Source organism: Colletotrichum chrysophilum, assembly GCF_026319265.1.
Source record: "Colletotrichum chrysophilum strain AFK26 chromosome Unknown scaffold_56, whole genome shotgun sequence".
Lineage (NCBI taxonomy): Eukaryota > Fungi > Ascomycota > Sordariomycetes > Glomerellales > Glomerellaceae > Colletotrichum > Colletotrichum chrysophilum.
This window is the reverse complement of record NW_026517343.1, coordinates 254,465-273,287: the sequence shown is the minus strand read 5'-3', so window position 1 is coordinate 273,287 and position 18,823 is coordinate 254,465. Positions and strand designations below refer to the sequence as shown.

The 18,823-nt window shown below is 53.4% G+C and overlaps 5 protein-coding genes across 5 annotated transcripts; 4 read left to right on the top strand and 1 right to left on the bottom strand.

The window, feature by feature from the left end:
• Positions 1 to 4,781: 4,781 nt before the first annotated feature.
• COL26b_007154 (uncharacterized protein) lies at positions 4,782 to 6,501 on the top strand (the record flags this gene model as incomplete). Its single annotated transcript, XM_053179956.1, has 2 exons — positions 4,782 to 6,083; positions 6,145 to 6,501. 2 exons carry the CDS (start codon positions 4,782 to 4,784, stop codon positions 6,499 to 6,501), a joined length of 1,659 nt encoding a protein of 552 aa, XP_053036164.1.
• A 230-nt stretch (positions 6,502 to 6,731) lies between these two features.
• Positions 6,732 to 7,670, bottom strand: COL26b_007153 (uncharacterized protein; the record flags this gene model as incomplete). Its single annotated transcript, XM_053179955.1, has 1 exon — positions 6,732 to 7,670. One exon carries the CDS (start codon positions 7,668 to 7,670, stop codon positions 6,732 to 6,734), a length of 939 nt encoding a protein of 312 aa, XP_053036163.1.
• A 2,008-nt stretch (positions 7,671 to 9,678) lies between these two features.
• Positions 9,679 to 11,324, top strand: COL26b_007152 (uncharacterized protein; the record flags this gene model as incomplete). The annotated part of the gene is made up of 3 exons (XM_053179954.1): positions 9,679 to 9,816; positions 10,033 to 10,077; positions 10,296 to 11,324. 3 exons carry the CDS (start codon positions 9,679 to 9,681, stop codon positions 11,322 to 11,324), a joined length of 1,212 nt encoding a protein of 403 aa, XP_053036162.1.
• Positions 11,325 to 13,686: 2,362 nt separating this feature from the next.
• Positions 13,687 to 16,222, top strand: COL26b_007151 (uncharacterized protein; the record flags this gene model as incomplete). The annotated part of the gene is made up of 4 exons (XM_053179953.1): positions 13,687 to 13,891; positions 14,026 to 14,421; positions 14,477 to 15,159; positions 15,212 to 16,222. 4 exons carry the CDS (start codon positions 13,687 to 13,689, stop codon positions 16,220 to 16,222), a joined length of 2,295 nt encoding a protein of 764 aa, XP_053036161.1.
• Positions 16,223 to 17,656: 1,434 nt separating this feature from the next.
• On the top strand, positions 17,657 to 18,478 carry COL26b_007150 (uncharacterized protein; the record flags this gene model as incomplete). The annotated part of the gene is made up of 1 exon (XM_053179952.1): positions 17,657 to 18,478. The coding sequence occupies one exon, from the start codon at positions 17,657 to 17,659 to the stop codon at positions 18,476 to 18,478; it is 822 nt and encodes a 273-aa protein (XP_053036160.1).
• Positions 18,479 to 18,823: the final 345 nt, after the last annotated feature.

Below are 18,823 nucleotides of genomic sequence, written 5' to 3'. Positions count from 1 at the left end.
CTCTTGCGTTGGGGCTGGTTCATGACTGAAATTCTGTAGCTGGAGATACTGCACGCATCGTGTAGCCAAGAGCCTGTTGCATCTAGATTCTGAAATGCTAAACATCTGGAACCTCGATGAATGCAATGCGCGGCTTATTAAGAACTCTTGGACCGAAAAGTGGGCGAATTCGAAAAACTCTCCGTCGTTGGACTTTCGAATCAGGCTACCGCAATGCCTAGTAATGGCATCCTCGCGGACTAGCCCAGATGCCTCTAACAACGAATCATCCGATGGCACCGACAGAACTTCCCGTAACTGTGAGATGCTGAGCTTGGGATTGGCGAATGCAATGAAATCCAGTGTAAGCTGTACATAGACTTGCTGTGCTTCGGGAATTCGTTTCAATATGCGCAAGTAAGTCTCTGGAAGGTTGGGCGGGAGACTGCGTAGAGCCTCTCGACACTGCTGATCTGACATACAGTCTCCAAGATGGTCAAGTTGACAAGCGACCCAGCGAAACCTGTTTTGAAGTTATGTCAGTAGAACAACCAGGTGATTTTCGCTTGGGTTTTCTATTGCATACATTCCATTCGCTCCATCCACTAAGCCATCGACAATTTCACCTTTCAACGACAGGTCTTGAATACGTAATCTCTTGCTGTCGATTCGTTGTTGAACCTCTGAAGTAACGTACTCGGTGATGTCTTCTTTATGAGCTGCAATTTCTTCATTGGCGAAATCAGCTTCCGGGTGTTGAAGGCGAACTCGAATATTATCCTCATTTCGGCTCAATAATGCCATGGAGATCTCATCAGAGCTCCGTGCAATCTCACATAGAGCGTCTACAACCTCTTCTATGTTGTCTTGACACTCATCTAGACCGTCAATCACCATGTACACCTGCTCAAAGCTTTCCGCCATTAACACGATGATTCTAATTAGATATTCTTTGTTAGGAGATCGTGTTAGACCCTTCTCGGGGTGAAGTTCGGAGTAATATTCTTCGAGAATCGAGTACGCCTCTTCGTTCTGGAGGGCAAGCTGATGGGCCAAAGCCCCAAGAACGCTTGATGGTGTCTGTGTTATCTCGTTCTTGTAGTCACAGAAGAAGAAGCCGGTCGCCACGGTGTCTGAGCTTCGCCCAAGAGCTTGTCCGATGATAGAGCCAGCAAGAACCGTTTTACCTGCACCGGGAATACCGCTCAGCCAGAGCCGCGAGCTGGGGCTCGAAAGCCATGTCTGAAAAGAGAGAAGACGTTCAAGCCACATGCCAGTCATCGGGTGCCGTAGCTTGACGCTCATTTCGTAGTTGGGCTGCGGATTGTAGCCGAGAAAGAATCTCAGGACCATTTTCCGCTTGGAATCTTCTTTGATCCGTACCACAATTTCTCGAGTCCTTTGAACATCGGCTCGAATCTCAGCTGTTGTCTTTTCTCTGTCTTCCTCCTTTGCCAAGTGGCGCAGCATTAGTTCCATGGAATTGGCTGTTAAGGCTAGATTGATGTTTTCCTTGTGACGGGAGAGGTTGGCAAGCAATTCTTTCGTCTTCGAGGATGTGTACGGCCACATGAGCTTCAGAACCTTGCTTTTGGGGTTTGCGTCGTACTATTTAGTCTTCTGGGAGATTTCGGTGAGAATGAAAGAGCAGCCTTCGATGTGGTACATTCGGAAGTCCTTATTAAATGGTTCGTCTTCCATCTCGTGGCCCCTTGCTAATCTCGATAGCATGTTGAAGGCACCACCAAGCAAGTTGACCTCATTGCGGAGTTCATGGATTTCTGTATCGGCATTTTTGACTTCTTTGATGTATTTTGTCAAGCGGAGAAAGACTATATCCGCGAGAGAGACAAGGCCCGCGATGCTTGCAGAGATGCTCAACGGGTCAACCCTGGCGGCGGAACTCGATGACTCGCAGCGCTGGTAGGAATGCGGAACGGTGTTTCTAGAGAGAATTAGCACAATTCGTGACGTAGATTGGAGTCTTGGAAGCACCTCGAGAATGGCTGGTGTGTTTCGGCGCATGAATTCCGCGATGTTTGGCTGAGGTTCTAGGCCACGAAGAACGGACTACGACGCTCGATCTCTGAGAGAAAGAGAGAGAAGGGGGGGTCATGGCACACTTGCTCAGGGGATGGGGGATTCGGATGGTCACCTCCAGCATTTCTCTGGGTACTCAAAGGCGCAGGAAACACCCGCATGGTTTACACGCTGGCGTGCAGAAGCCAAGGTCGCACCAAGAGAGCTGCGCCGACTCAATCTGTGTCTCATTGGTGGCCTTCTTCAAAATACGCCTCACTCTGCGCAATTCGGAAGGAAGAGGGGATGGGTGCCGCCTGAGGGTGGACCTTGCCCTGACTATGGCTGCACAAAGAAGAGCACGTTGTGATAATTGGCCAACAACACTGCCTGCCGACACCATGTTTACATTCCGGCTCCCACTTGCTGACATGGCTGGTTATCAGGTGGGTTGAATGTTAGCTCGTGCTGTGGGGCACACACTGAGCCTGCGGAATGGAGGCATGTCAGCCAGTTGAGAAGCTCGTTCCCCGTTCAAATTCCCGGGCTCACGCAGCAAATTTCGAACGTCACAAATGTGGCAAGCGTGGCCCGGCGTGTAGATGCATTCATGAGCATCAATCCATCTGTGGTCGATCGCACTCAATTGTTCCCCTGGAACCAACACGCTGAAGAAGCGAAGCTTCAAGGGCCGCGTTCTGCTTGGGCGCCAAGGTTGCATGTGCATGAGCGGGACTTTTGGTATCCAGTGTGTCTGAACGGGATGCTCAAACTCCCCTTGTGAGCATCAGCTGCAATGAATCGAGCGATTGCACATGATTTTCCAGCTTGAGTCAGCGTTTACACCACAGAAAAAACGGAGATTCAGGGTTGCGAAGAAATGAGCCTAATTGAAGGCTTGGAGGGTAAGTGCAGCCCGCCAACGGTTAATGACGGTTGGTTGGCCCACCACCCCCGGCAGCCTGATCATTTGAAAAAGAAGCCCCGAGTTCTGGTGCCATGTCAAGCCTGCTGCGTGAGGCACAGCCTGCCGCCGTCCATCTCCTAAGGCAACCTGTTGGAGCCTGAGACTTGCAGTCTGCCTTTTTCTGACAGCAGAGGCTCAACTGCCGCTCGGCTTCCTGAGCAGACTTCACTCTATCCCCTTTTCATTATTCCCTACGATCCCAACCTGGCGATATGGCTGAAATTGTTGGCATCGTCCTGGGTCTCGCACCTTTGCTGGTACAAATTAGCAGCGGGATCGATAAGCTTCGCGACATCCGCCAGAATGTAAAGGAAGCTCACAATGAGGTGGACTTTCTTTTAAGTGAACTGAAATTCATGGTTTGTCTCATGCAATCGGTCGACGATGTCACATACCGTGACGACCAGGCTCACGCTCATTGCCAGCGAAGCTGCAGTCGAGTCCACCAGAGTCTTGAAAGGCTGATAACAAGGATCCTCGAACGCCCCAAAATGGGTGGAACATCGGTGTCGAAACTGTGGATCTTTCGTCATCTGAAGGAAGATCTCGTAGCGCTACAGAGGGAAATCGATTCAGCCAAGATAAATCTGAGTTTGTAGGAGCCGTCTCTTCATGCCCCCAGCTGCCAGATGGCTGATACCTGACACAGATTGCTTCAATCAGTTCAAGTCAGACATCTGTGCCTCCAAAGACCCTGTTCGGAAGGCACAGAAAGCCCCTCTTCGGAATCCTCCACTCAGACAGCCGCTCTCGGATCGACCAATGAGTCTTTAGAGCTGGGACCAGAGCTAACAGAATCTGCCGCTCCGTTGTCGAACCAGGCCATTGACGTCGCGAACACACACCGAGCAATCAAGCGCCAGAAATTGAAATACCGCCAAGATTGCTTGTCGAGATCTTGTTGTTGTCAATGCCATCACTCCGAGAGGGCGTCCGGGCGCTTCTGGGCACTCGACTACAGCCTCATGGGAATCTTTCAAACTTGCAACGTGGAAGAATGTAATGCAGCGAAGTATGGGGCGAACATTCGATTGGCTTTGACGCGACTTGGCATCCATCGATCTGTTGTGATAAAAGTCCACTATCTCAGCAGAATGGGATCCTTTTCACCGTCATTCAGTCTTCAGACTGATTGCACCGTCCCCTACACATTTCCAGGATTTGAGGTCATTTGGAGGTGCCAAAATGGGATGATCGACTATGAAGATGCTCGGAAACGTCTGACAGATCTCTACCAAAGTGATCCAAGCTTTCGGTACCACGTGAATCCGGCTGGGAAGTCCTATATCGAAGTATGCCTTCCAATGCGCTTTGTCGGTGATCAAATATCGCTAATCCTTTCGGTAGGAACTTGCACGTTGGCCATGGGGAGGGCGTGCCACTCGAAGGCAGTTTGGACTGCTACAGCTGCTCATGGGTGACTTAGGGATGATTCAAGGTAGCATGCATCCACGGTAAGCAGACTTTGAGTATTGCACCTAGCGGAGTAGCTTTTAGTGTAACACTGTTATACACCACCCGACGTCTACATCTGACAAAACATTGCCTCAGATTTCTCACCAGATGCGCGAAATGGATTGGTGAAGGTCCGCATCTCGACCTTCTTGAGACACTCATACACCTTGATTTCGATGCTGGAGAGGTAGAGGCTCAGGCGTGGCCACAACCCTGCTCGCCAAACTGGATATCCGAAGGTTCCACGCCCGATCCCTTCTTCGTTGAGTACATTAGCCTGCTTTGCAAGGATAACCAAGGTTTGCTGCAGAAAATTCTCAGTATATTGAAAGGTCGCTAACTGGCTCCAGGTTTCGCCGGTATGACGCCACTTCACGAGGCCGTGCTGTTTGGATCATCAGAATCGGTGAAGAAATGGATTCAATGCTCTAAGAGAGATGAGAAGAACTTTCTTGGACAAACTCCGCTTCACCTCGCAATCTATAAGCCTGAGCATCTGTCAGCTCTCATAGACTCAGGTCGCGATGTGGATGCCATCGATAATTATGGCATAACGCCCCTGATGTATGCAGCAGCGGCAGACGAAGAAGAGGCTCTCTACATTCTCATCAATGCCCATGCCGACTTCACAATAGAAGACAGCCGGTACAACCGCACATTCTTTGGATATGCTGTGGCAAGACGCAACTGGTGTCTGATTTACAACCTTCTGTTGGTCATCAAACAATCCGTCGAGAAAGAGGTCGCAGAGTCCTGGGTACGAGCAGCAATAGTCAACGCTCAGCTGGCAGTTCCGGATTTCCTTTTCGATAGCCCGATCTCTCTTAGGCACTTGTTGGCTCTGTGCGAAGACGTCAACTTCACGTATAATGGAAGAGACGTGAGGAACAACTGTCTTCTCCACGACATTAGGACTGTTTGCGAATTGGAAGCATTGGTTGATAATGGGTTCACCATAATCAACCATGTTAATAGTCTCGGCCAACACGGTCTGATTAACTCCGTCAAACATAAGGACGTCGCCTTGACTTCCAGACTCTTAGAGCTTGGAGCTAATGTCAACCTCGAAGACAATCAGCATCGCACAGCAATCGGACACGCGCTGAGGGGCCTGCACATCAGCGACTTCAATCAAACACGGTTAATAATGGACGTTGTAAGGGTCTTGCTTGCTGCCGATGCGAATGTTCTCGTCAGAGATCGTTGCAGATGCCCGTGCTCACCGACAGGCTGTCTCACTGCCACACCGAAGGAGGGTCGTAGGGACCGTTTTGGACGTGGCTTCCAATTTTCCATATGGTCATTGGAGTGGCTCATTCTTATCCAACAATATCGAGGCGTCGAAGTTGCGAGAGATGTTGTTCTGTCCTTCATCCGAGAAGAGACACACAAAGATCTGGACATGACCCATGTCTGTTGCGAGCTTGAACTCGACGAATCCCCCCTTCGATTCATCTTTAAGTCAAAGAAGTCCGAAGATGACATTGTAGAAATCATGGACGAGGAGCAGGAATTCACGGACATTCTGAATAGTGACATCGACCACAGAGACCAGGAGAAATACGAAGCTCTCCTCAACTACTGGTTCACCCTACTCCGAGACTCGATTCGAAAAGCCAGCCAGGAGGCCGCAAAAGCAGAACCGCACAAGCGTCCAAAAAGAGTAGTTATAGCGCTCATACTTGAAATCGTACACACTGAGGCTAATTCAATTCAAGATACAGAAAATGCACGAAATCGACTACAAGAACGATCGCTTCAATTTCCATGTATCTATTGATACAGACCGGGCCCAAAACCCAGAGCCGACCGTCAAGACGTCTGTTTGCGATTACGTCTTGTGGATGGAGCACGAGTATCACCACGGACAAACGTCCCAGCTCGACACAGTCGCTCGAGAAGCCTGGTATTCAAAACGTGTTTCATTGCTTTGCGCGCTGCTCGACATCATTGAAATTCACACAGGCTTTCTGACTGATTGGGTGGGAAGACTGCAACCATTGTGGATATATGGTCGTGAAGATCCCCTCGATCCTGAGCCGTACATCAAACACTTCTTGGCCTGTGCGAACAATCGATGACATATGAGCGGCAAGAACTACCTGCGGGGTTGGATTACCGTGTTGCCTAAAGCAAGCTTAGGGTAAAGAAAGATTACTTGCTACATGTATGATAAACGGAAGCGAGAGAAGCATTGCAGGACCTCTGCAAAAGTTCGCTGGTATCTCAAAGGCCTGTAAATAAAACATTATTTACCAATGAAACGAGCGCCGGCGCCACCGTTGTACGTGATGTCCTCACCCAAAGCCTCTCAACGAGTGCAAAGCCAGAACCCCGTTGCGACCGCTACAACTTCGAACTTCTCACCTAGAGTCCCTCGAAGACCCGTCCCGAAGAACTTGAACCTGTAAGGCTCCGCCGAGCAACATGCAAGACACATGGAGATGACAGCCACGATCTCCCCTCTACCGGTAGCCTGCGCCGGCCTCTGAGGACCCGCCCCTTGAGGCTTAAGGGGTGCCCCATCACCGGTCCGGATTCCAGGCAGCGTCGTCGGCCGGGGCAGCCAAACCAGCTGGTAGCCCCAAGTGCATCCGACAGTGTCCTTGATCGTCTTGCCGCCCGTGAAGTTCCACCTGAACCGCTCCCAAGTGAGCTCGCCGTTGGTCACGATGGGGATCTCAAAGATCCACCGCTGACGGGAGCTGACGAACATGCTGCCGCTGCTCATGGTCGTGGTGAACTGCTCCTGGTGAAGTTCCGGGCGAGCCTCGACTGTGACGATAATGGATCGCATGAAACTCATTCCGGGTGACTTGCCGACTGTCACCAAGGTGTCATGGCCGTCGGTGGCACCATCGCGTATCGTGATTGTCCCCCGCTTCCCGCTAAATGTTCCAGCGCGGTAAGCGGCATAGCTGTGTTTCTTGTCGGGCGAAAAGATGCGGAACTCGGGCCATGGCGAAATCGGGCCCCAGGTCCGCAGCGCGGGTGGCATTTTGACCGTGTCGGAATCTGCAATTGCGCCGTTCGATGTCGAGCTGCCGGAGACTGATTCGGAGCGAGTGTTGTCGGGCGCGTATCGGGGCGGCTGTGATGACGGAAGCAGCTTGTCCGTTGGCTGACCCATTGTCCAACGATAGGACGGAGGGCTCTCGTAGGACCCGCCACTCGACATGGACGCGATTGGAATAACCTCACATTTGACCGGGTTGGTCCTCGGGACCAGAATGGGATCCCTCGGCGACATGCTGTTCAGGAACTAGGTCGTCGGGTGGCTCGAATTTCGCAGGAGTCGGACAGGCAGCCGGACAGGCAGCACACACATCAAAGGTATACCGGACATTGCAACTTCAGAAGACGATCGCACGAAGACTGAAGACCGCATCTAGATATAGCCCAGCTAGCCACGCTGGCAGACGGCTCCTGTGAAGGAAGGCCCGGCATTGATTTGGCAAGCGTCGTTTGACATTTTGGCAGCCTCATAATGCAGAAACACCGCGACTCGCGTTATCATTGGGTCTTTTCCTCGTATGGAGGATTTCTGAGTGTGGCTTGCAATCCAGCCTTTATTCTTTTCGGAAACCTAATCCTGCGTACTCTATTCCTCGTGTAGGCTGCATAGAATTTTGCTATCTTTAACAGTCGCTCGGACGGTAAGCTGACCGAATTATTCATGCATCTAACGGTCGGTGCTGCTTTGGAGCAATGTTATTCGTTTACACGGCTTGAGAACGGTGGAAGGATCATTTGCCGGTCACCGCTTGCAATGCCGGGCCGAAGAGTGGGCCAGTCACGGAGTGTACGGAGAGGTGGGTCGTCAACGGAGCCCCACCTTGGCCGGAATGGCGGCCGAGACATTGAGTGCCGACGCTGGGAAAGCCTTCCCCAAGACTCTTCGCCGTTGGGTCGCATCGCTGATGCCTGGAATGGAATCATCGATAGCCTGCAGGGGATATTGGCTTGGCAGCTTACCGGTGCCACCGACATGCGCCCCTGCCGTCGCCAGTTTCGAAGCCCGAAAATACCTCGAACAGCCAGGGCTTGCTGCAGTGGGGGAATGGCCCTGCACATGGGAAATCCGCCTGGGGCTTACTCAGGACATCCCGGTTGACAGCTCGAACGGCTGGGGGATGGGGACCGAGACTTTATTCTTCGGCGATTCTGGAACTCCTAAGACGCAATTAAGTCGCCGTACCACCCATATTTGCAGAGCAAAGACTCAAGGCGCTGACTCCGGACCCCAGATGATCTCCCGCAGGCCGACGGAAAATCATCCAGGCACCTTTGCATCGCAGTCGGCTAAAAAGGACCAAATGAAGAAACCGTCTGCTGGACCCTGGCTCGTCTCGGCGCATGCGGGACAGAACGAGGTGCTATGTTGGTTCTAGCGCCAGGCACAGAAGATGGTGCTAAAAGATGACCAACACACGCCACCCCCAAACGTTGCAATCTCTGGTCTGTCGCGTTTACCTTGTTCGTCGGCGATGTCTTGCGATGGAGCTGCTCGCGATGTTCCAAGTGTCCCTATGGCTGCCTTTAAAGCTGAAGACCAAAAGATCGCGCGCACGTGTGAAACGACCCAGATTGGTTGAATCCACGAACTCCCCAACGCCACCACTTCTAATCGTCGGCGCACGAGGTCAAAGCCTTTCATGAACGCCCCCTGACTGCAATTTCCTCGCCCAAAAACAGCATGGGGGGTTGCAACTACTAAACGCCACGAAGCTGCCCGCTCCTCGAGAACATGGTGCAAACAGGCGGGCTGAATTGTCCGCGATCCCAATGCAACCCACGCCTGCAGGTCCTCTCGTAGGACGCCACGGTGCTAGGTGCCCACACACCACCGCGTCCGAGTTCCAGGCCCGAAATCGCCGTCAGACGGGAATGGAATGGAAGGGTGAAAGAACAATCGCGCAGCTTCATAATGGCGCCCTGCCCTGCCTCACGCGCCCATGGCCTCGCCGTTTTGACAGAGAAACTTCTCGTCCTTATTCCTCTTCGGGTTGTTTTGCCCCCCTTGCCTCCTGATCGGGCCTTCCAACGCTGACGGTCGAGTCTCCATTTGGACCGTGTTTGCTTCACGTTATACGGAATAGCATCATTGACGGACGTTGTGACCGTCAAAACCCGCTCGCTCGCCCCCGTTGAAGTGGGCTGCATCTGCCAGTCCTGCGCAACATTGTGCGTTTCCGCGTTCGAGAACACAACTCTAATCATTCAACCGCTGGGACGAAGGAGCAAAAAGGACGACGATGATGATCAGGCCGTCATCTTGGGCCCTGTGGGCTACGACGCTGTCAGTCACGCTTGGCGCGTCCGCCGTCGCGGGCCAAAAATTGGAGGACGTCCTCGCGAAGCAGGCCAATCTCACAACTTTTCGCGATCTTGTCAAGGTGAGAAGAAAGCAAGAAAGCACAGCCAGCGGGCTCTCAGAGCCTGCTGCATCATCACTAGACAGTGCGGGAGCGCTCTTTGATATATACAGAGGCTTGAGGGTCGCATAATGCGCATGCGCAGGCGACACTCAGATCCCCAAATCCACTCCACCACGATGTCTCAAGCCTCGAGAAGGGCCAAAAACAGCCTGGGTGACTGACTCGAGGCAACAGGGAAACAGCGAAATCTTCTCGAAGGTGCCCAAATCCGGCGTCACGGTACGTTATTTTGCATTCCAATCAGACCCCTTCAGCTGTCAAACCTGCACGAAGAGCTTTGGCGATGCACCTAGCGGCAGCGGCATTACCCTCTCTCCCTTCGCCCTGTCACGCTTAGACGAACCGATGGGGCCTCATCGTGCAAGCCCTTCATGCAGCGCGAACCAAACATCCCTATTTTTTTATTTTCTCGGGACACATCTTCTGACGAACGCCAGATCCTCGCGCCGAGCGACCAGGCCTACACCAAGGGTCAGGGCTGGGACTCCGACAAGGACGGCATCCCCGTCGCGCTCCAGTACGGCATCATCAACGCCAAAATCGCCTTCGACGCCTTGTTCCCGGGCAACTCGTCCATCGAATCCACCCTGCTCACGGACACGCGGTACTCCAATGTCACGGGCGGGCAGAGTGTGCTGGTGACCAAAGGGCCCAATGGCGAGGTGGTCGTGACGTCGGGGGTGGCCCAGCGCACGACGGCCGTCGAGACGGACATCGAATTCGATGGCGGATATGTTCAGATTATCGACAGCTTGATGGTCCCGCCGGCTCGCATTGAAAAGACTGCGCGCGATGCGTATACTGATCTGACGTCGTTCCTGGGGGCGCTGTACGCGACCGACCTGGTGACTGAGTTCGCCGAGACGCAGAATGTCACCATCTTTGCGCCGCGGAATGCCGCCTTTCAGCAGATTGCGGGCACCGTGTCCGCGATGAGCAAGGAAGATCTCCGCCGGGTGCTGCAATATCACATTGTGCCTTCGACAGTGTACGGCAAATCAGCCCTGGTGAGTGGAGCGAAACTTCAGACGGGGGTCAATGGGAGGAACCTCAGCGTGACGCTGTACAACAACGACATCTTCGTCGACTCGGCGCGCGTCATTCAGACGGACATCCTCATCGCCAACGGCGTCATCCAGATTCTTGACGCGGTGCTCAACGTCAACTCCAACAACACGACGCCCAACGTGACCGCGGTGACACAAGCGCCCGTCTTCACCGTCACAGGCAGCGCGGAAACAGGCACCGCGGCACCGACGCCATTCGTCTCCGCCCTCCCGTGCACCACGGACTGTCCCGTCACGGGCAGCGCCAGGGGTGGGGCCGGAGGGACGGTGACTGGAGGAGTCAGTCCCAGCTCGAGCACCGGAGGTGTGGCCGCGGCGCGATGCACTGGTGGCCTTGCCGCTGCAGGCGTGGGGTTGGGGTTGGCTGTGGGTGTGTTGGGGATGGGTGTCGTCGTCTGAGGCGGACGGGGTAACATCGGGGGCAGGGAAGAAAGATGTAATGTCGAGATGGTTCATGGGATAGTTCGGGCGAGAGGCTCAAGTCGACTATGCTGCTCACATGGCTGATCGATTGCTGGTGGTGGTGGTGGTGGTGCTGACAGATGCAAAAAGGAGGGCGGGGGGGCGAGGGCGGACTGTGTTTCTGCGTTGTGCGTGTGCCGCTGTGCCGCGGGAAGGGACCGAGAGCGGACGGAAGCTGAGATACCCGTGCATGATTTGAGAGCTGGCTTCGATGGTAGCCTTGTTTAGTTTTGTCGACTGTTGGTTTCTTTACCCATTTGATCTCCATGATCTGCAGCCCTCTTTCGTGTTCGCTTCTGCGTTTGCTGATGTTGGGTGTGGTTCGGCTTCTGCTTCTCTCCCCCATTCTGTTGCGTATGGGAGATAGACTTAAAAAGTGACGAACGATCAGCAAACATCTTACTTGGCATCGCCAATCGAATTCTGCGCCTTATCGTACGACGCGACTAGAGTTTCGCACCAATAGCCCCCTTCTTCGAACTCTGGCGGCTTGGTGAGGGAGATTCACGCAGATGCAAAGTAAGGCTTCTCCCGCCGGGGGCGGGGCAAAGGGTTGGAGGTGAGGGAGCAGCGCGCGCAGAGTGTCCAGAGGGCGCGCGGAAACAGACAGCTGCCGCGGAGTTTGTTTACTGGTCTTGGGGTTTTACTGGCCTGGGCTGCGCTTCATGAGACTCGACTGAAATTTGACACCATCATCCGTGCACGCAGTGGTCGCGAGAGTCTCGGTCGGGAGATTCTCGTCAAGCTCAAAATGATCTTCTCGCTCGCTGCTCATCGCTGTTGATCAGCGTGCGATAGGGCTGTGAGATGGAGTCAGGCGATGCTGGGCCAAGTCAAACAGGGACCCAAGACATAGCCAACTCTAGCGCCGGGAGAGTCCGACACAGGGGGCTAGAAGCCAGAGACACGCGAGTCGTTCCTTGTAGCATGCTACACAAGATCTGGCAGCCCAGAGTCAGTCTCTGCGTTACTGGTGCGGAATGCGTTTCCTCCGGCAGATCTGCTACAGCAGGGAAAGGCTGCCAAGGCAGAGTCAAGGGGGAGGCAGCGAGAAAGCTTCACCGGCCGTCTGCTGGCTGTGTGATCTGATAGACTGCGGAGAGAGAGTGAGTGACAAGAGAGAACAGACCAGAAGAGAAACATGACTGGAGAGTGGGACGAAAGTGTTCATGAGGTGATGGCTTGGGGCCAGAGTGCGGGGACAAATGGGCGACTCGACACGGAGAGGATGCTACGGTACGGTGGCTCTGACTCTGGGGCCTCTCGCCCAGCCGGTAGATGGCCGGCGGAAGTATCACAATTAGATAAGTCGTGTCTGGGGAATGTCGTGGGATGAGCCCTCTTCAAAATCACATTCTTCAGACACAATCCCCCGATTGCACCGAAACATCAACCCAATCAACCGCCAAGGCCATCTCGACGGGTCTCTCGGTCCCCAGATCAAGAGACCACCAAGAGGGCAGAGTCCACCGTACAGAGTGTGCACTAGGGGCGGAGGCTAGGCTATTGACAGTGCCGTGTGTAGGGTCATCCAGCCTCGATTACCTAGCACTCAATGCAAGCCATGAGTCTCTGCACCCTAAACTGTCCTGCCGGTAGTTTAGTCGAGGGAGGATAAGACGCTAGGGGACAGGGCGGCCTTTTTATGCGACAGGGGTCTTCCCGGCTGAGCGTCCGAGTTTAAATCTGCAGCCGGCGCCGCCCAAGGATGCGCGGATGCTTATCTGAAGATGTGAGGGTTGTCGTGTTTCATGATGGCTTCATGATTTGGGAGCAAGCAACTCTGGCCGTAGCTGAGGTTATCGGCTGCCCGACAGACGACCACGCCCCCCCTTGGCGGTAGCAAGCACACCATACAGCCGCCAAGAAGAACGAGAGCGAGCGGGTCCGACATGGTGTTTTTGGGCTGGAGTTTGGACACTTCCGTGTCGGCTTCGAACCAGACGGGAAAGTATGAAGGAGGGACAATGCAGGTCATTAAAACCCCATCTACTGCTGTCAGGGCACATGACAGAGCGCTCTTTTAGAATTCTTTCCCCCTCCCAGGTTTCGGCGAATTGTCCGTCAAAGGCCCCATATACTTTCCTTTCCTCTTTGATTTCTCTCGTTCCCGAGACTTCTTGAGCTGGCCTCGCGGATAGCTGTGCTATTCTTTCCTTTACTCTCCCTCTTTTCTCGAAGTTGTTTCGATTTTCAACAAGAACAAAGAAGCGGAGACATCACATTCGTCATTTTAGACGGGAGGAAAGATTCACACACGTACATACGCATACGAACATAGAGATCGGTCGCCGACAACATGAGATTTATCTGGTGGACGGTGGCGTACGCCGCTGCGGCGTTGGCGCGGCCACAAGCCCCGCCTGGGACTCCGACGAACTCGACCCCGACGAGCACGACGCCAACGCAGACACAGCCTCCTACCGGTGGTGCTGGAAACGGCAGCGGTGCCTGTGGACAGATCCAGCCTCAGATTCAGCAATTCCTCCAGGCCAGTCCTAAGGGTACGTGATCTCGTCTTCTGTTGGGTTTTGGTGTCGTCATGATCTTGAGGGAGGATTAGGTGTGGGCGAGGAAAAGACTTTGAGCTATTCAACTCGCTTTTGATGTGCAAAGTAACTGACAATTCCCTCAATAGCGACACCGAAAGTCAATGCGCAAACCGCTTTTGACTGCCTTCAGTCTGTCCCGAACAAGCCTGGACCGGCCAAGGATCTCATCAAGAGCTTAAAGGCGTACGTCCAATGGCAGAGCACGCTATCCTGGCTCAAGAACCCTCCCGCGTCATACATGCTCCCGCCCACCGACATCGAGGGCGGTCTTTCAAAGATTGGCGAGAAGGCGGCTGCTGGAGGCTACAAGAGCGAGTACGACTTCCAGCTTGAGATTTTCCAGCTTTTCGCGTCTGCCCATGACGGTCACTTCGCCTTCCGAGGCGACATCTTCAAGGGCTTCAGCTTCCGTAATACGCTCGCCAGCGACATTGTCTCAGTGTCTCGAGATGGTATCGAGGTGCCAAAACTGTATCACATGGGTAAGTTACCACCAGGCGGCTAAGGTGGTATTTTGCAGTTTGCTAATCCTTGCAGGACAACTCGACAACAATTCTTCAGCTCCCGCCATCATTAGGATCAACGGCCGCGATGCTGCTACTCTGCTCGAGGATCTGAACCTGAAGTTCAGTGGGTACCAGGACCCCGACTCTCAATGGAACGCGAACTTCAAGTCCTACGCCTTCAAGGAAGCGGTTCCTCTCATCGCCGCATCTCTTGCGTTCCAGGGTCCGAAGGTGACCATCACTTACGACAATGGTGAGGAGAAGTCTGAAGACAGCTTTGCACTCATTCGTGCCGGAGCAAACTTCACCAACGTGAACAATGGCGAGGACTTCTACAACAAGTTCTGCAACCCGGATGCCAACAAGACCCCTGCCAACGGCACCAAGCCCGACGCACCCAAGACCAGCTCGCCGCCGCCTCCGCCCAAACCGACCATTGAGGGCTACCCGTACCCTGTTGTACGTGACAGCGGTGCCAACACCACCTCCGGGTACTTCCTCAATGGTACTGGTTATGAGGATGTTGCTGTTCTCTCTGTGACATCCTTCGCGCCCCCGGATGCGATTGATGCCACTGAGTACCTCACCAACTTCCAGGACACTGTCGCCAAGTTCCTCGCCGAGAGCAAGAAGGCTGGAAAGAAGAGGCTCGTTGTTGATGTCGCTGCTAATGGTGGTGGTTTCGTTGTTGCTGGCTTTGAGCTGTTCGCCCAGGTTCGTACCACATTTCCTTGGAATCGTAAATCTCACTAACATCCCATCACAGCTGTTCCCGGAGGTCGACCGCTTCCAAGCCAACAACCTGCGTCTCTCAGACAGCATGAACATGATGTCTCGCCTGGCAAACGCCATTCCTGCCAACTTCACGCCAAGCAGTCCTGAGGAGAAGGGTGCCCTTGAGGCTCTCGCCAGCAGCGCTGTCATTACCAATCTGCTGCCCGGCCAGGTCTTCACTCCTGATGAGCAGGCCTTCACGACGGTTGACCAGATCCTGGCTCCCGTCTCTCTGAATGGCGATACCTTCACCGCCTACCAAGAGGCCCCGCTCAACCAGACTGACCCGTCATTCAACCTGACTGGTGTCGGTAACAAAGCCAACCCGCCCCCTCGCGTGTTTGCGCCCGAGAACGTCCTTCTGTTCACTGATGGAACTTGCGGCTCAACCTGCACCATCTTCTCTTACTTGATGATCCTTCAAATGGGTATCAAGACTACTGTCATCGGAGGACGTCCTCTGTCGGGCATCATGCAGTCCATCGCTGGTGTTGAGGGTGCCCAGGTCTTCTCCTTCAACGACCTTACCTCTGACGCGAAGGCTATCCTCGCTCTCGCTCCCAAGGACAAGAAGGAGGAAGTCATGAACAGCGACGTCGGCGAACTGGCCAAGGGCTACGCCATCAAGCGTGCCACCACCCCCAAGTCCGCCGGCGCTGTCAACGGCAAGAATGCCTTCTCCATGTCAGATGCCAAGACTCCCCTGCAGTTCTTGTGGGAGCCGGCCAACTGCCGCATCTTCTACACTAAGGAGATGCTCACCCAACCCGTGGTGGCGTGGAAGCGCGCCGTCGATGCCACATGGAACAACCCCACACAGTTCTGCGTCGCCAACAGCATCTACCCCGTCAACAAGACCACAACACTGGATCCGTTCTTCAAGCAGAGCCGCAATAACACCGGCATGCCGATGAGCGCGGCTTCTACGGATGCTGTATCCGTCTCTGGGCTGAGACTAGCACTCCTCATTGCGACTCTTACGGTTGCGTTGTTGAGCCTATAGATTTCCTGAGCAATGGAGATTTGGTTTTGGAAAATAGCGATTTTGAAAATAACAGCGTTGCATCAGAGACCTGCCGTTTCAACGGTGAAACTCTCCCGAATGCTTCACAAAAAAGGCGGGAGAGGTACTGAACCCAAACCACAGCTTCGGGCCCTCAGGAGCCTGCTTTGTGGGGGTCGGACAACCGAGTCGTGCCGGGAAGCCGGGAGCGGGATCCTTGAGAGTTAAGGGCTGGTGATGGGATGAAGGAGTGGGAGGGGTTTCTACTTTGAGGCAATAAGCATTACTATTTTTATACTTTCTATTGTCTACTTTCTACTACTTGATTCGGATATTCGGAAAGCCTATTTGGAGTTTAGTATGGGAGGGGGGCGTACTGGTTCGCCATAGATGACAACCCTGGTGAGTGGACGGGGACGGCTGGGTTGGTACAACGAATCGATTCTACCTCTAATGACTGATTATTTTTCTACTTGTGTGAAATAGTATCCTATGTCGCTGAACGGAAAAATGCGAGAATTGCTTTTGTACGTCCAAATCTCTCGGTGTGGAAAATCAAAGTTCGAGATCGCAGAGAATGTCTAGGATGGATTGACGATCTTCGGCCAGTGGAATTCCAATTACCTGATCTAGGTTTCCGATGATGAACGGTGTGGGATATCCAGCGTTCTATGACCAGGCACTCTGGACTTCCTTCTCGGACTACCACGAACCTTCCGGGGGAGATCCGATCAGAGACGGCAGGATGAGGGCATCTCAGATATCAGATGATATCGCGAATCGAGGGACCCTCACGGTAGATTGTCTCAGGCGGTGCGATACCCATGTGGCGTTTGAGAGGACTCGATACCCCGGGCCGAAGATCTTGCGCATCGGTTGACAAATATATGACAAAAATCACTACTTACCTATGATGGGCACCTGTAATTGAAAACATGAAGAAGCCCAGCTTGCAGTCAACATTCGCATTGACAAGCAGAGGTATTTACCGACGTGGGCTGCACCAAAGGTTCTCTTATGAATTGGCGGCTCTGAAGAACGTCGTGAGCTATGGTTCAAATAATATTCAGGTAGTCGCGCCCATTATTAACTGCGTTGTTACAGCGGTCCGCCGCAGTCTTCTAAAGGATTTTTTGTGCGACAGAATGATCCGCATCCCAATTGACGACAGCTCGGCCGCTTCCCCGCCAACCGGGACCAAAGCCGGCCGCCCCGCCCGATGTCCCGCCTGGTGCTCAGGAAGTTTAGTCATCTTACGCTACCTGGGGATGTTCTAGAAATGGCATAGACTGGCCTGGCGTCTGCGAAGATCTCACAAACATCCTGAGAAGTCCCCGTAAGCCTTTCTTCGATTATACCAGAGGCACAAGATATATCCTCGGCGGCTGTCGAACCCGGCTTACCCCGCACTGTCTTTCATACCCCGCGCTTACCATGACTTCAACGTCTGCTACAGGTGTTGAGTCGGTCTTCCGCTCGCTCATTCAGCACCTGGATGAGCAAGACTGGGATGAAGTTGAACGCAGAGTCCAGCCCATTATCGACTACAATGGCCAGTCCATGTCCGCGACGGTATTCTTCGCCTGCGAGAGTGATTCCCTCTCACCAGGCATGAAAATGCACAGGAAGCTAGACACGATCATTGTCGACACCAGCAGCAATGCTGTTGCTGCGCGCTACATCAACTGCGCTGGCTCGCCCGACTCCGCACCCGAGTTTCAAGAGATAATCTTCGCATGGTTCGTCGACAGTCGTATGGCAAGATGGCAATCTCTCCGAGACGAAGCCGGCTCCGAGTCACAACGTTCTGCAGTCCCTAGAACACCAACACTTATCGGAGACCTCTGTTCTAGACACGATGAATTGGATTTGAAAGAGCTGTACAAGGCTTACATCACCAGCATCAACGAGAAGACGATGGAGCCTGACTTTGAACGCTTTTGTCAGCCTGAGCTGGAACATAACGGCCGTAGGCTGACAATTACTGAGTACATCCCACTCATCAGCGATAGCCAGAACGCTATTCAAAAACTGCACTTCCATATCGAGGAGTTACTCGTCGACGAGGAGACGCAGCAGATTGCGGCACGGCTGGAGTTCACTGGGACCCCAGTCCGCGAATGGGGAGGAGCGAAGCCCAATGGGAATTCGGTCAAGTTTCACGAGAACGTCATGTACCAGTTGCATGAAGGCAAGATCGCGCGTGTGTGGTCGGTCATTGAGTTGAATGTCTATCGACAGCAGTTGAGCAGATGATCAACAAGATTTCGCTGTATTCCTAGACGGTCAGGAAGAAAGCAATGCTGATGATACCAGAATAGAAGTAACCATTTTCTACATCATTAGACCTTCTTCCTCCAACTCGGACAGGTGCCATTTGTTCCGGCACGACCCGGGAAACGTGACTAAAAGCACTTGCGACGACACATCAAATTGGATGCAGGTCCATTTGGAAGCGGGCCTGTGACAAAGAGTCTGCTATCCAACATTCAATGATGTTAGAAGCCAAGCTTCAGTGAAAAACATTCACTTCATTCAATCCACTGGCCCTTGCATCAACGCGAACTTCTGACGCCGCAAAGCGTTCGGCATGTGGCTGGC